Raw genomic sequence first — 17882 nt, 5'->3', positions numbered from 1 at the left:
TTCTTTTGTTTCTCTTCATTGATTTTTCTTCTTCCTCATTTTCTGTTTCTTCATAATCTTGTTCTTGCAATAATAAGTTTTGATTAGCATTAATGTGGGTTTGTTTTTTTTTTTTTTTTTCCTTTTTCCCAAGTAGTATTAAGAAGATTCATACCTTTTTTATTCCTTGAGTAGCAACTTTTCTCATTGCTATTATCTTTACAGCTTCTTCAAATGTTCTATCCAATGTTTGTTGACTGATATCAAACGAGTCTGTGAGTGGAGTATAACTGAATTCTCCCTCATGTTCTACTAGGTATGCAAATAATTCTTTTTCTCTGTCCTCATGTTCATTGAGGTACAAATTAGTATATCATTAACGAAACATTACAAAAACAAAATCAACATTATTTTGCGTTGCTTCATTACCTCAGAGTATGTGAGTGGATTGTTTTGTATTTCTTTGAGAAATAGAAGCACATCTTTTTGAATGGTTCTCATAATGTCCACAGAATTCACAACCATTGCATTTATTTCTTTCAGATCCTCTTTCATGGCTGCTTGGTTGGCTTCAAAATGTTGTACTTTGTTAAGTAGATTAGTTAGATCAATTTCCATCTTGTCCAGCTTTCTTGATGCTGCTGGTGGCATTTCACTTTGAACTTCATCGTCATTTATTTCTCTCAAAAAAACCATAACTTGACAGTGATTTATTTTCGACAATTTGAATAATCTGACCTGCATTTGTAATTTTCAGATTCAAGATATGACATAACTCGACATGTTATGATCATAACCTGACCAAAACTTGATTTTTGAAGCCTTAAATTTATTCAGCATGCTTACTATACGATAGGTTTCCAATTACATAATCTTTTCATTCAAAATTTCAATTCAAGAAAATCAATATTAACATACTCAAATGAATTCGTGGTTTTCCAGCTAGTGATTAACGGATTTACCTTGTTCTTATGTTACCTTCCCTGTTCTTCGATTTCTCGTCTAACGACACCGGCGGACCTAAGAGAGAGAATCAGTGGCGGACACGTTTCTGGGATTGGTGAAGGGATGAGAGAGAGAGAGAGATTCAGAGGGAATATAGACAGATCGCATTATAGGGCCGGAGGGAAGAGAGAGTGATCGTAAGAGAGCGGCGGAGGGAAGAAACATTTCGCCGGAGAGCGCCAAAGGGAAGAGAGAGTGATCGTGGGAGAGCGGCAGAAGGAAGAAACACTCACCGGATAGCACCGGAGGGAAAAGAGAGAGAGAGATAGCGGAGGTCGGTGAGAGAGAGAACTGAGAGAGAGAGGTGTTAGGGTTTTTTGAGTGAAAATGGCAGTTTTGGAATTTATGTATAGATAAATCTGAATATATCTTAATTTGGCCTATTTATTAACTTATGTAAACTATTGGCCTATTAATTTTAATTCATCTTAAATCTTGGCCTATTTCTCTCTTTCGTTCTAAAATTTTAGTAACTAAGTATTAGAGTTTTGAAGAATAAAATTATTTCCGCTATAAGCCTACAGTAAGGCTCGAGAAGTTAGGTCGTTACAGAATCTCATTTAAAATAAGATAAATTTCTCATTTAATTTTAGAACAAAATTTTCTCTCTTCAGGCACCATAAAAACCGGCCTTTAACGGAATATTGTTGACGATGGGGACAATGATATGGTTGATGGTTTATCAGATTAAAATATTTACTATAATAATAGGATAAAGTAAATAAAATATTTATTACGAGGGACTTTCTTCAGTAGGACCTCCCTATTGGTAGAGTCAATTTCTGACCGTTAAATCCGGTCAAAATCGCATCAAATCAAAAAAAAAATATGCAAAACAGACAAATATTTCTGATACAGATCTGAAAGTTGAAAGTAGAGAACTATCGGTAGTTTATTTTTTTGATCCTACCAGAGAAGCTCCCTTGTTATAATAATAGGATAAAGTGACAATCGAAGTCTAATAGTTGATGGTGTTATTAGATTCATTGTTGGAGACACATGATTCTCACATGATATAAATTGAAAAATGACGATTGTTGCCTTTAATGTGTGAATCTCGTATCTTAGATCATCTCCAATGCAAATGCTAATGCCAATTGTATATTTGACACTAAAAAGTTTGATAATGGGATATTTGACATGTTGTGCTCCAATGCATAATGCTATTTAAAATGCCAAAATTGATTTTTCTCACAATTATTAAGTTTTGAAAGTTGTAAAAATAAAGTTTTAATTTTAAAATAATTAGGAAAAAAAAGTTGTAATGATTAAATGAAAAAGTAACTATATAAACCAATAGGAATCAAGTGTCAAATTTGCTCTATGTTATATTTGGTGGGAAATGTGTCATAAAGTATAACATACGGTAAATTTAACGTGACAAATAACATTACATGGGAGAGTATTTTTTCACTCAAATGCTAAATTTACAATTAGCACATCAATTACAATATTACATTAAAGATGTTCTTATACTGTTAATTTAATAACATTCTTTAACTATTAGATCTCAATTGTTATTAATTTTTAAACTAAGAATGTATTTTATAAAAATTAAAAATCCAAGATTTATTGCGTAAAAAACAATGATTTGGTGGGTACCATTGCAATTTACTCCTCAAAACAAAAAGTTTATGAGGGCATATTTATTATTCTTGTCTATTTAAAGAACATTTTGGAAACTGCTTGTTAGGGTTTTTTAGAGTCCATTTGATTTATGTGTTATTTTTTATTTTAATATTTAAATTTTAAATTTTTTATGAAAAAAAAATATCATAAAAATAAAATTATGAATTTAAACGCATAAAATAAATGGCTGGTTATTTTTCCTCTGTACTCTTTTTTCCGCGAACGCCGCTGACGATGGCGACAATGGAGGCGACGACGAAGGCGAAAATGGAGGCAGAACCGTTGACAGATGCCACAACGGGGCGACGACGAAGGCGAAAATGGAGATAGAATCGCTGGCAGAAGACGCGATATCGAAGATTCACATTAACTGTCGAATCGCTGGGAAGCGGGTGGAGAGCGATTTTTAGCCAGTGGTTCAAGTCTTGGACGTAATTGCCCAACCGGTGAGAGTGGGCTGTCCCGGTTCCTGCAGGCACGTGATGCGAATCTCCGATGGTCACCATTGCGAGCCTGCCGTCCTGTCCAGGTTGAAGAAAGGCTCCCTTATACAATTGGAGTTGTTTGCCTTCGAGCCAGTAAAAAACTGTTGTATTATGTGATCCTCTTGTTTCTTCAGTTTTTGGCTTTTTGCGCCCTTTGTTTGTTATATAAATCTTTCATTTTCCATCACAGTGTTCAGAATTGATACTTCTTTCATTTTTGTAAGCTTCTTAATTCATAATATTGGCGTTCTGGGGGGTTTTTGTTCTAATTTTGGTAGCCCTACAGGAACAAATCCACTAGCTCTTGTTGCTGGTTTCGGTGGCTGGGCATGCCAAAGAGCAAATTAATTGTAATCACAAACATTAAGCATAAATTGAAATACTCAAAATAAAATTTAAATAATCATAATCCGACAACATTGTAATCCCATATAAACAAACTAATCCATGAAGAAAATAAAAGTAACAAAAATCAAGGATACAAAAAGAAATACTAGAAAGAAAAACTCACGTAGAGGTGTAACAGTTCTCATGATCACTCTCCAATCTTCAATCTCTTACGGTCTATTTGGTTAGAAGATTAGTTTTTTAATTCAAATCATAGTTCATGATTCGCTACAGTATTTTCTCTCATAAAAAACACACGTAAATAAAAAATAATTCTAATCTCATGGTTATAATTCATGAATCAAATGGGCTCTTATTCTTAATTTTCAAAATATTTTCTCCCGTAAAACAAAATCCTAAAATAAAAATCTAAAAGAATATTATCCTAAAAATCTATCCCAAATTCCGTAAAATAACTCCCCAAATATTTCTAATTTATATCCCTCTTTTCACTATCCCGCATCCTGTTTTATATCTCTCTTTTCTTTGGTGGATCCATCTTCAACTTTACTCGTATGTGAACATGCTCATAAAAGCATTGCTTAGTGCCAATTGGAGGAAGAAGCAAACTTTGAAGGTTCTGGAAAGAAAATAGCCAGAATGGCTGAGACTGAAGCTCGGCGGAAACCGTTGCTGGCAAATGCATCATTATTAGCAGATGAACTAGTTGCACTTGCAGCTATGAATCTATCTCCACTGAATAAGGGTACTTACAATGATGATCACTGTAGAAGAATTTCAGATAGGACCAAAGCTTTCGGGATGATATTGAGGATGGGCCAAGGCCTCTAGGCCCTCTTCGCCTCCAATAGGTGGTAGTTAATCTTTCGGCCTTACGCCATATTTTCGTGTGGTGTTGTATTGTTAAAATACAATACGGTATTTAATGTCAATGATCGTATTGTATAAGGAATTTAAATGTAAAATTTATAATATTAGGGTTAAAATGAATTTTTTGAAAAATCTGGTGGTTATAATTTTTTAAAAATTTGGGGTTGATTTAATTTTATAAGAATTTTTGGGATTAAAATGTCATTTTACAAAAATTAGGGTCAAAATATAATTTTTTAAAAATATTAATTTACATCATGCTCTCTCAATTTTAAAATAATTATAGGTTTTTGGCGATAACCTTATATCGGCCTGACCCCGATTCTAATTGTTTCCAATCACGATATGGATCGTGATATGGATCATGAATCTGATACAAAATAATATAATATCAAACAGAGTGTAAATAAGATTCTTATTAGCATTTGATACAACACTTTTAATAACGTCTAGAGAGATATGCTAACATCATTATCTTTTAAAACACCGTTTAGTAAAAAAAAAAAAAAAAAAAAAAAAAAGTTTTTCAAGTTATTAATTAAAGTTACAAAGTACATGTTACGTACCTTTTAACTTTCATTTTATGATACTTTCTACCCATTAAAAGGAAAAAAAAAAAACAATATTTTGCATACAGTAATGCTATATATGTACCCTTTAAAGCAACATTATGTACATTAATAAACCCAAAACATGCTATTTGTTTCTTGACTTATCTTCATGATTATGAATATTAAATGTTTTATACCTAGTGGACTTCGGAGCACAAATTTTTTTCTTAAGAAGAATGAAGTAAATAGAATCTTAAATAATTAAATTAGATAGAAGATTTTTAAATAAAATTTATGTGGCAAAAAACAAAAAATCTTTTTACCACATAAATCCAATCACATAATAAAAAATTTAGGCACAAAACAAAAATTTAAATTTAATCATGAATAAAAAATTATAGGGTAAAAAATATTTTTACTCTTATTTATTTTAAGGTATTTTTTACGGCCCCTTAAAAAGACCCATCGGTGAGGCTCCTGTTTTTAACCCTTTTTGGATTAATTTTTTAATGGTTAGATCTACGCAGGTCTATATTAAAAGTGCGCCGCACATAACTATTTTTGTTACAGATCTTACTGTTAAAAGTTAATCCAACAGTTAAAAATAGGGATCTCACCAATAAATTTTTTTTTAAGAATCCCACCGTAAAAAATACCTTATTTTAAATATTTTAAAATTTTATTATTTACTTAATTTAATTTTTTTTAAATCTGCTATTTATTACCATTTTTCTTTGTCTTTTTCTCCGTATACACAAAATTTGGTGCCAAAGTAGTGCATTTAACAGTACAGCTGGAGGGTACTGCCGGCTAAACAGCCAAAGTGCCACTCTGCTACAGAACAAAATTCCTTGTGGGCATTCGATCCTACCAAAGCTTAACAAACACCTGTACATCATAATAATATGACAACTCATAGTTATCATAAAATTATTATGTTACGCACTATTTTCTTCACGTTACACACAAAGCCACACTCATTATCCTTCACTTCATTTCGTCATCTATTAGGGTTTCCAACAATGGCAAAATCAAAATGCTATATAGCTAAATATCGACTGGCATATAGTTAACGCCAATTAATAGTTTTTATTTTGTACCTTAAATTTCAAGTTTATTAAAAATGTACACTTTATATTATGGATGTTCTCATGATTGTACCTTAGTTTCAAGTTCATGTAATTTTGACCCCTAATTTGATCAATGTACCCTTTGTAGTTTATCTATAAACCTATAACCAAGCACTGTTTTGGTTTATATATGTGTAAAAAAAAATAATATAAATTGTATTTTCAAGCTAATTTTTAAAGGCTAAAATTTTAATTACTCCTTAGTTTTGGGTTCAACCATAAGCTATAAAGGGTATAAGCTCATTAATCGAGGAGCCAAAAACCATTTAATATTAAATTGGAAAAAAAAAAGTACAAATTTGACATGAACTTGAAATTTAAAGTACGATTCTGAAATTATCTAAAATACCTGGTATATATTTTGATAACCTAAAATGTATATAGGATATGAAATAGTAGATATCCAATTTTTTAGTAATTAAGTCAGAAACTGTTATACCTTATATGTTGAGATATCTGATTTAGTTAAGAAACAACCATCATTTTTAGTGATCACTAATTAGCTCTGCCATATATATACTTTCCATTAACATACATACATATATATATACACACACTTCAAAACCTCTCTCTCTCTCTCTCTCTCTCCCCACCATGCAGAGGAGGCTCCGGCAAGTATGCACCGCAGTGAGAGAGCACAGCGCCGTCAACTACGCGAAAATGGCGACGGCAGGAGGCTTCTGCAACGTGGACCTAATAATCGTCAAAGCCACGTCCCCAAACGACATGCCGTTGCAGGAGAAGTACGTTCACGAGCTCCTCAAAATCTTCTCCATCTCCCAGACGTCGTTCCGAAGCTTCTCCCTCAGCTTCACCCGTCGTTTCGGCCGCACCAAGTCCTGGAGGGTCGCCCTCAAATGCCTCCTCCTCCTCCACCGCCTCCTCCGCTCCCCAGAAAACGACCATTTCCGGTCGGAGCTTCTCTGGTCCAGAAACAACGGACTCATCTCTCTCTTCCCTTGTCGTTTCAATGATTGTTCATCAGCCAGTTCCAAAGACTACACTCTCTTCATCAGATCATATGCTCATCTTCTAGATGAAGCTCTCAACTCTAGTACTTCTCTCTTAGAGAACAAACAAGAGAAAGAGGAAGATGATGAGAAAAGCTTATCAGAGAAAACGAAGGAAGTGGGAAGACTTCTTGAGCTCTTGCCTCAGCTTCAGAGCTTGATCGATAGGGTTATCGAGTGTCGTCCGGTGGGGTCCGCGGCAAAGAGTTTCGTCGTTAAATCCGCCATAAAGAGCATAGTACGTGATAGTTTTGCATGTTACAACACAATTAGGACGGAAATTGTTATCGTTTTGGAGCAACTTTTCCAAATGCCGTACAGTAGTTGTGTTACGGCTTTTGGGGTGTACAAGACAGCGGCAGTGCAGGCAGATAAGCTGTGTGAATTCTATGATTGTTGTAAGGAAATGGGGCTCTGTGGATTTTATGAGTACCCCATTATTGAGAGGATTCCGTTTTTGCAGATTCAAGCTTTGGAGAAGTTACTCAACGGAATGTGGCAGTTCACGGATTCGGAATCATCGCCGTCGTCATTGTCTCCAATGGGGTCGTCGGTGCGGTCTCATTCGCCGGCTTTGGCCGAGGATGAAGAAGAAAGTGGTAAGGTTGGTACAGAAGGAGTTACTAGTAATTGTGAGAAAGTTTTGGAGAAGTTTTGTATTGAGGAGGAGGAACCGTTAATTCAGTTGGATTATGAGAGTGATGAGAACGCAAGTTGGGAGACTTTATTAGAGGCTTCGGTTAATATGGCGCCTGCTCAAAACAACATTTTCTTCAATAGTAATGTTAATGGTTTTGGAGATGGATTTAGTAGTAATAATCATGTCATCAATGGATATGGAGAGCAAAGGGATGGAAGGAATATGATAGTGTACAATCCTAATAGTGTAAATCCGTTTAATCAGCAGGCTTTGATCATGCAAGGCTATAATCATGGACCGTGGGCCTTCAACTTTACATACTCAAGGGGACCTTATAATGTTTTTCCAAGCTCAAAGTAGTACATTGTTTATTTGCAAATAAAGAAAAGGAATTTATTATCATAGTTTTGAAAACAACATCATAGTTGAGATGGAATTTATTATCAAACGTCGGTATGTGCTGTGAAGATTTCAATTTTTGCGATTTAAAGTTTGTGTAATTCTTTGTTGGTAGCCATCTTTTGAAAAGACATTTTCTTTTATATATATTATCATTTTTTTTGGCTTTTTTGCATAGGACTGCTGTGCCCTTAACCTCTTTTTTTTTTTTTTTTTTTTTGCAATTGACTCCTTAAGGTTTTTAATGTTGTATGGATTTAATCACGTGAAAAGCACGTGAATTTTCTTAAGGGCATTAGAAAAAGAAAAAAACCCAGAAACTTCTGGGCTCTCTCTCTGACTCTCTGCAACACCAACAACGCCAGATTGTTTTCATCCAAAGAAGGGAAAATGAATAGGAAAATATTAACAAAATTGTATCCAAAGAGAGGATCCTAAGTAAGTATATCACTCAGTAAAATTGAATTGAATTCCTGAACAACACATACAACATAAATCAGACTTCAAATCGCGATTAACATTTGTTACTTCTGCAGATCCCTCAACGCTATTGTGGTTTCCATATTCTCAAATGCCTAAAAACAAGGAATTGAGTCTGAAGCTCTCAGTTTCCAATACCTCTATTGTTGGGCAAAAAAATTTATTAACATTAAAATAATATTTCACACATAACATAATTTCACTTATACTGGGATTTAATTAGTATAGGAGTTTATTATTTTTAGTTCGACCCATTCAAAATTATAAGAATAACCTCTTAATTACAATCCCTTGGTATAAGGGAAAACCTTTTTATTCCAATTAAAATGGTAAATTCTATCTTCTTTTTTTTTTGTGAATTTGAGAAATTTAGGTTGATTTAAAATTGCGGCTGAACTCGGTGAATTTAGCCGAATTGCCTACATACCCCATTAAGGGATCAAGTCACTTGTAGTTCAAATTTAGAATTGCCTACATACCCCATTATGGGATCAAGCCACTTGTAGTTCGAATTTAGAATTGCGATTTGTGTTTGGATAATTTGGTTTTAAATTTGGAATTTGTATTTAGATAATTCCTAGGTGTATTACCATATGATGAATTGAAAGAACTTTAAAAATTTGACTTGAAATTTAAAATTTGGATAATTCTTCGGTATATGACCGTGTGAGGAATTAAAATGCCTTTTTAAAATTTGTTTTAAGATTTGAATTTTGATAATTCCTATTTCAATTTTGGATTTGAATAATTCCTCGGCATATGACCGTTCTGAAGAATTAAGAGGATTTTAAAATTTTGACTTGAGATTTAAGTTTGGGTAATTCCAATGTGGAATTTAATTTGAATTTAAAAATTGTAACTGCACCTAGATTGTATATCTAGGTTACCTACGTATCAAGTCTTCGTAGTTCTTGAATTTGAATTTTGATTTTGGAGAATTCCCCGATCTATGACCATATGAGGAATTCAAAGATGTTTTAAAATTTGATTTGGAATTTTTCTTTAGAATTTGGATTTGAAAGTTGTATTTGGATAATTCTCCGGTGTATGACCTTATGGAAAATTAAAAGCATCTTTTTTGAATTTGGTGTTGAGGTTTTTTTATTTGAATTGTATTTAATCACTATATGAGACAATGGGCTCATCTTTTGAACTAAGGGACAATAAAGGGGCCCAATTTGCGCACTTTAAATTTTTAGGTATTTAATACTCCGAATTTTTTTGAAATTTATCTGTTATCCCTTATCTTTTTTTTTTAATTTTAAATTTCATCATCTTCAAACCGATTGATTCGATTGTATGATGTATATCCCTTCTTTTATGCTAACAATTTAATTTCAAAGGAAACTTGAATTTCCCTCATCCTGATCCGTTCTACATGTTTCTTTTATATATATCACTTGCGGTTGCACTTGCGGTGGTGTTTGCAGTCGCTGTGACGTTTACAGTATAGAAGCTACAATGGTTCATATATATATATATATATATATATATATATGTGTGCGTGAATGAAGAAGAACATCAATTGCCATCATATTTGCGTGTAGAGTTATCAGCCCAAGTACTTGCTCTTTTTTTTTTCTTTCAGTAGTCTATTGCATACGTTAAAAAAAAACGTATGTCAATGTCTTTCCATTCTTTTCTCTCACACATATATATGTATATATATATGATTCCTTTTTTTTTTTGTCGTTCTATCTTTTTATTCCCTTTTTTCTGTTTTTTTTTTTTTTTTTTACTTTAAGAGATCGTCAATTTTGAAGTTTTTATTGCACTCTGTCATACAGAGCCATCCCCTAATTCCAAACAAGAAAAAAAAAGTAATTACTTTTCAGCTTTTATCATCGGTCAGTTTTTGTTTTAGTCTTTTGACTAAAATTTTTTTGCAGGAAACGAAGACATCAATTTTTTTTATTTCGAGCTGCACTTCATAAGTCAAACCCAAAATTGTAATAATATTTTAAACTGCACCATTATAGTCAAATTCATCACACATGTATATTTTTTAGGCTGCATCATAATGATCAAACTTTTTTTTTTAGAGGTTCTAATTCTTGCAACCTCATGATTTTGTAGAGTTCTAAAATTTACAACTCTGTTTGATTTTTTTGGAGGTTCTAAATTTTGTAACCCCATAAATTTGTAGAGTTCTAAAATTTACAACTCTATTTTGATTTTTTAAAAGGTTCTAAAACTTACAACCTCATAATTTTTCTTAACTAGGTTTAAAAGTTTGCAGCCCATATGTCTTAAACATGAATCTGACCAACAATGGCAGATGAACTTCTTATCTTGAGATGGTACTTCGGTACAGAAGAAGGCTTGAGAGAAAAAAAAAATGTGTAGACAATTTCATGTACAAAACATCATAATGAGATTAAAGGACAAATTTTTCTACCTCTTTTTTTTTTTCTTTCGACAATTCTCTCTACACACACTACCTCACACTTCTCTCACTACTTTCAATACATTCACTTTATCTGCACAAAGTTTGCTACGTGGGTTCCTAATGGTCTGCCCTCCCATGCCTATATATAGACGTTTGAAGCAAACCCACTACTTTTTTCTGTATTTATTTTTCTCATTAGTCAATCATTTTTTTCAATCCTCTACTTTTATTTTGATTGGCTCTTTTTCACAATATTTAAATATGATTGGCTGCTTTTATTTATGAAGGATTACCCCTACTCATGTATAATAGTTTTGTAGATTTCTCCATGTTATTTTTTCACCAAACTCCCCACTAACGCATTTTATTCTTTCTTCACGAACCCACTTCTTCCAGGAAGTTTTCCAACCTCCCACGTGACAATTGTAGTTTTTTTTTTACTTTAACAAATGCCCGCTTGAGTATCTACGTGACATTTATGTTCGCGTGTCATACTTGAGAAAAGAAGAAGAAAATAATAATAATAATATTTTATTCATTTCTTATCCTTTTTTTTACACGCTCATTTATGGATGCTTTTGGCAAACTTCGTTCGAAACGAGCCCCTGAGGAATCTGGCAAAGAACTTACTTCAGGACCAAGTTACCAACGTCCGGTGTTCGAGCTTCAACAAGATTTAGCGGTCCCCTTTATTTGCTTAATTCTTAAGAAGTTCATTCTGGTTATTTAAGATATCTCTTCGATGGTGAAGAAAACACCATCCTATTGAGTCGGTAGAAAGGTGTCATTTTCAAAGCTGAAACCTTTAAGGAAGTTGACAATGGGCATGAATGGGATTTCAGGAATGCGGTTACTCTCGATTTTTACTATGGTTTGCATCGAATACTACAAGAAAAAAAGAACCTCCTTTGCAATTCAATTTTCGTGGTCAGGCACACTTCCAACCTTGTTTAATGGAGTGGACTGCAAAGATTATAAGTCATAACTGCAACGTTTTGAATAGAGTAGAGATTTATGATGTAGTAGCTGTTGCGCAATATCCTTTTTCTCATAGCTGTAATGTTTGGCGAGCATTCGCTGAATTGTGGGGACCAACAAGCAATACTTTCCATCATATTGGTGGTGAAATGAGAATCTCATTGTATGATCTGAAAACCATCAGAGGTTTGCCTATTTTGGGAATCCCGTATGAAGAATTTATCCCGACAAATAAGAAGCTATTGAACACTTCTTTAAATCATCCTTGCATTGTAGAACTTTTAAGGATCCATTCTCGTATATGCAATGTTTTGAAAACTCAATTTGTATCTTGAGATCAATGGACTGAATATTTTTATAGAGGAGAACATATGTTTGTTGGTTTGAAAACTGAGCAGGCTCAAGATTCTCATTCTAAAGATTTCCATAAAAAGCCTAAAAAAAGCCAATTAAGACAGCTTCCTTTTCAGGTTTCAGAAGTTGGTATGCTCTCTGCATTCCTATCACTGTGGTTAAGTTGTTTCATCCTTCCTACTAAGGGTGGCTACATAAGGCCTGAAACTTTTTATATGGCCTCTCTGATGGCTCAAGGCACGAAAGTGTCACTTGCCCCCACAGTTTTGGGATACATTTATCGTGCATTTAATGAGTATGCCGCAGGTGCGAATGGATTCGGTGTTAGCCGTCTTTTTCTTCCAATGCACTATGTCATCGGATGGTTAGCTAAACACTTTCCTTATTTATATTTTGGTTAGGAAGACAACAATAACCTGCCTTTGTTGCATAAATATGATGGGATCGAGCATGAAAAAAGAACTATGACTAGAAGTAGGCATATGACACGCGACGAACAGTATGTCCGTTACTGCCCATATTCATACCATGAAGAGAGAGATACGGATTACTTAGACGATGAAGACTTAACCAACGAGAAATTTGAACTTTCATTGTCCATGCATGCAGCTTTACTCCCTGTGAGGGTAGGTGGTGCTATATTTATGGAACCATACTATCCAAATAGATTCGCTCGCCAGTTTGGTTTTGATCAAGGTGTTCCTTCATATAAATTTCATTTTACGGTTGATGCGAAAAGGACTTGTGGGATAGATGGGTTTGCTCCGGTATTTATTTTTAAAAAGATGTACTTGGACTTATTTTCGTATACCGATGGCCACCCGCATAGGGCAATGCACATGGTGGTATTGCCGTTGGTGGATGCGTAGCACTACTTCTTACTTGGGACGCTCAGTGAAAAATCTTCATTCATTATTTGAGAAAAAGCCATACAACGAAGAAGATGTATACGTGATTACTGACATCTGACATCTTCATGCCAGTGTAGATGACATTTTCATTCTATCTCATTCTCTGGCAGATGTTGTTAATACTCATGAAGCTTCTCGATCAAGTGATGGTGATGAGCGAGATACAAATCCTAAAAGAATGAGACGTACAAAGATTACTGAGCCTGATTATGCAACCGCTGAAACTGTCTCTTTCCCGGCAAAGTCTCTAGAACCTGGACATATGGATATAGGACCTGCTTCTTCTTCATTCCAAAATACTGAAATTGGTGTTTTTAGTTATGATCATATGCAAGTTGACGCTAATATGATCACTTCATCTTTTGGGCCGGGAAATAAGCCAGCAAGATTTGAAGATCTTCCAGAAGTCATCGGAACCCCATCATCTCCTGATAACCACGTAATTGATGTAATTAGGACTCTAGACGATGAAGAGCTTGATGATTTTGATAGTTTCAGGGAGCAGGCTATTGTTGAAGTCCCATATGAACCTCCCCTATTGGCAGTTGTCGTGCCTTTTACATCAAAAGTCATTTATCGAATTTCTACCATCATTGATCAAATTTCAGATAAACCTACTCGGGATTACTTGATCAGTATGTTGAAGTCAATCTCTGATTGGGTTTTACTTTCAACATCGCCAGAGAGTACTTTAAATTATTGCTCTCAGGTGCCTGAGTATCTCAAAACAATAGATTTCCTCATTGATATGAAGGGAATATCTCGAGGTGAGTTCGTATGGTTTAGAGATACCGTGAACCGTTTGTTCAATTCAGAGAAACATTTAATTACCTTTTCTCCTTTTATTAAAGAGAAAGCTTCCATGAACGAAAGGTTAATTCTAGATTTGATTCATCGCGAAAAGGAGCATCTTACTGCTATGGATATTTTGTCTAGCGATCTTTTAAGTGCTCAATCGGCTGTAGAGAATATTGAGGCTTCTAAGGCAGAAGTAAAAAAAGCTGAGCAGAAGGCGTAGTAATTGCGACGTTCATATGAAGATCGATTAAAATTCACAAAAGATGCAGTTTTCCAGCTGAAGAATTCTTTAGATGAACAAATAAAGATCGGTGATGGGATCAAGCAACTGTAGGTTGAAGCTAAGGTTGCAAGGTTTATCGAAATTCAAGAAGCTACAGCTGAAGCCAGGTCTCAGGATCAAGAATCTCAGAAGATACGTGACTCTTTGGATGCATTCTTCAAGAAAGACTGATGATGATGTCATCCCTTCTTTTTCTTCATTTAGACACCCTCTTTGTCTCTTCTTTTTATTTATTTATTATTTTTGTCACTAGGATTTGGCTTTTCCTATTTTTTAGATTTATTATGCTTATTTTAAAATAGCATGTATTTGGACATTTTGTTCAATTTCAGTAATTGAATAAGAGAGGGTAATTTGTTTGTTTTGATTTTGTGGTTGCATCCAATTTATACTAGATTGCCTACATATCCTTTTCACAGGAATCAAGCATTCCGTAGTTCTATAAGGGAACATATTTTTTTTTTATTTTGTGGCTGCATCCAGTTTATTACCGGATTGCTAAAGTACCCCTTTGGGCGATCAAGCCATTCGTAGTTCACTCTGCTTTATTTATTTACTTCCGCTATTATCTTTCTTCTGCTGGTTATGTGTTAGGAGGTGTACCTCCTTATTTAGGCATGAAATTTTTTGATAAACTTTCCATTTACACATGAGTAAATGCAGTGACTTTCTGAATCAGAAAGCTCATATGCCCCTTTTCGGAAAACCTTAGTAACGACGTATGGTCCTCCCACTTTGCTTCAAATTTACCTTGCATCCTCTTTGTTATAACAATTGGTCTTCTGATTGTAAGGACCAATTCTCCCACCGTGAAGGATCTAAATTTGACCTTTTTGTTAAAGGCCCCTACCACTTGGGCTTGGTAAATTTTGAGCTTTTGTTGTATTGCGAGCCTTTTCTCATCTAATGCTTCAAGTTCAGCTAGTCTCATTTGGACATTTTTGTCCAGTGCCATCAATTGAGTAGCAATTTTGAAATATGGTCATTGCACTTCTAATGGGAGTACGGCCTAGGAGCCAAAAACCAAACTGTATGGTGTGTAACCCGTTACAGTTCGCACTGTGATTTTATAAGCCAATAGGGCTTCTGGGAGGCGTTCATGCTAATCTCTCCTATTCTTTGACGTCATTTTCTTTAGGATTTTACATAACACTTTGTTAAAGGCTTCTGCTTGGCCATTTGAGGACGGATTATAACTTGCTGAGAATCCATGTCAGAATTTGTATTTTTCCATCAACTTCATCATTGCTTTGCATTTGAAATAAAGAGGGTTGTCAGATATAATCTTTGATGGCACTCCATAATGGTAGATAATATGATTTTTTTTAAGTTTGTAACATCTTCTGCTCCTACTTCTTTTAAAGGTACCGTTTCAACCCATTTTGAAAAATAGTCTGTCCCAGCCAAAATATACTTATGACCATTTAAGGATGCTGACGTGAAAGGTCCCATTACATCTAAACCATGAGTATCAAATGGCCATGACATGATTGATGGGTGAAGAGGCAATGGAGGTTGATGGTTGAAATCTCCATCAAGCTGGCATAATATGCAACGCTTAGCAAAATTAATTGAATCTTGCACCAGGGTGGGCTAATAATAACCTAATCTTTTTATTTGTGCTGCAAGTTTGGGGCCGGATTGATGAGCTCCACATGCTCTGACATGTGTTTCTTGAAGCGCATATGATGCCTCATCTTTTGATAAACACCTCAATAGTATTCCATCAAAAGGTCGTCTGTACAAAGTGTCATTTATGAAGACAAATTGAAGAACCCTTCTTCATACTTCTATTTTTTTCTTTGGATTATCTGGTAATGCCCCATGTTGGAAGTAATCGATCAATGGTTGATGCCAATCTGTTTCCTCTGTATTTTCACTAAAAGTGACTACATTTACCGTTTCTTCCTCTTGTGTTCTTCCAACTATTGGTGGTAGCAGACGTCATTCACCAATAGTTATCTGCATTCCCCTTTCATCTGGTAAACTAAGGATGCTGCAAGACTAGCTAAGGCGTCAGCTTTGTCATTTTCTGATCTTAGAATGTGACTTAGCATGATGTCTTGAAACTGGGACATTAAATGCTTTGTTTTCTCGTGATATGGAGTCAAGTTCTCATTCTTCACAGCGTACTCCCCATTTATTTGTTTGATGATCAACTGGGAATCACCAAACACCCTCAGATGGCTTATCTGCATTTCGAGTGTTATTTCCAAACCAATAATCAGTGCTTCATATTCTGCAATATTATTTGTGCAAGTTGCAAGAATAGAGAATGAAAATGGTATTAACCCCCCTGATAGTGTAATGAATACAATGCATGCCCCAGCATTATTTTTCCTTACTGCTCCATCAAAGTAAAGCTGCCAGAAAGACATTTCAGTGGCAAATACTTCTTCATCCGGAAGATCATCGGGCAATTCCATATTGTGAGGAATAGGGTGTGCTGCCAAGAAATCAGCGAGTGCTTGGCCTTTGACTGCTTTTTATGGAACAAACTTAATATCAAACTCGAACAAGATCATATACCATTTAGCGAGACGCCCTGAGAGTACCAGCTTTGAGAGTATGTACCTCAAGGGATCTGGCCTTGATATGAGAATCACTGAGTGTGATAACAAATAATGGCGTAACTTTGTGACAACAAAGATTAGGGCCAAGCACATTTTTTCAATTGAGCGATAGTTGTGTTCTACCCCTACTAAGGTTATACTTATATAGTATAAGGCATGTTCTTTTCCATCTTCATTGTTTTGAGCTAACAATGCTCCTAAAGAGTGTTCAAGCGCTGCAATATACATGATCAATGGTTTTCTGATGATTAGAGCCATAAGTACTAGTGGATTCAACAAGTATCTTTTTATGCATTCAAAAATATTTTGACATGTATCATCCCATACAAATGGCACATTCTTTTGAGTTAACCTTGTAAAGGGTTGGCATCTACCAGACATGTTAAAAATGAATCTCTTTATGTATGCAAGTTTCCCCTGCATTCCTCGCAACTAGCGCAGGTTACGAGGTGGAGGCATTTCTGTGATAGCCTTTATTTTTGCTAGATCAATTTCAATTCCTCTATGTCTCACCACAAACCCGAGGAATTTTTCAGAAGTTACACCAAATGCACATTTCACGGGGTTCATTTTAAGTTGGTATTGCTGGAGTCTATCAAATACTCGTTTAAGGTCATTTAAATGGTGCTCAATTTCTTTAGTTTTGACTACCAAGTCATCGACATAGCATTCAACCATGTTATGGAGCATGTCATCAAAGACAATCGTCATGGCCATCTGATATGTTGCCCCTGCATTTTTAAGTCCGAATGGCATCACTATATAATAATAAGTGCCTCTTGGTGTTCAGAAAGCATTAAGCTCTTCATCTTCTGGTGCCATCTTGATTTGGTTATATCCCGAGAATCCATCCATGAAGGATAACGCCCCGAATCCAGTAGTAGCATCAACTAACAACTCAGTTATTGGGAGTAGAAATTCATCCTTTGGACAAGCATTGTTGAGGTCTCTATAATCCATGCAAATACGAATTTTCACGTTCTTCTTCTGTACAGGGACAATATTCGCCAACCAAGTCGGATATTGGACTTCCCGGATAAAGCCAGCTTTAATTAGTTTATCAACATCTG

At 34.9% G+C, this 17882-nt stretch overlaps 2 protein-coding genes across 2 annotated transcripts; one reads left to right on the top strand and one right to left on the bottom strand.

Moving 5' to 3' along the window:
* The first annotated feature begins 6591 nt into the window (after positions 1-6591).
* On the top strand, positions 6592-8007 carry LOC21402252 (putative clathrin assembly protein At2g25430). The gene has a single exon (XM_010107261.1). It carries the CDS (start codon positions 6592-6594, stop codon positions 8005-8007), a length of 1416 nt encoding a protein of 471 aa, XP_010105563.1.
* An 8190-nt stretch (positions 8008-16197) lies between these two features.
* LOC112093376 lies at positions 16198-17523 on the bottom strand. The gene is made up of 2 exons (XM_024171651.1): positions 17259-17523; positions 16198-16718 (listed from the first exon to the last, which is right to left on the bottom strand). The coding sequence occupies exons 1-2, from the start codon at positions 17521-17523 to the stop codon at positions 16198-16200; spliced, it is 786 nt and encodes a 261-aa protein (XP_024027419.1).
* Positions 17524-17882: the final 359 nt, after the last annotated feature.

Source organism: Morus notabilis, unplaced genomic scaffold, assembly GCF_000414095.1.
Source record: "Morus notabilis unplaced genomic scaffold, ASM41409v2 Scaffold102, whole genome shotgun sequence".
In the NCBI taxonomy this organism is placed as follows: Eukaryota; Viridiplantae; Streptophyta; class Magnoliopsida; order Rosales; family Moraceae; genus Morus; species Morus notabilis.
This window is presented reverse-complemented; position numbering and strand designations above follow the sequence as displayed.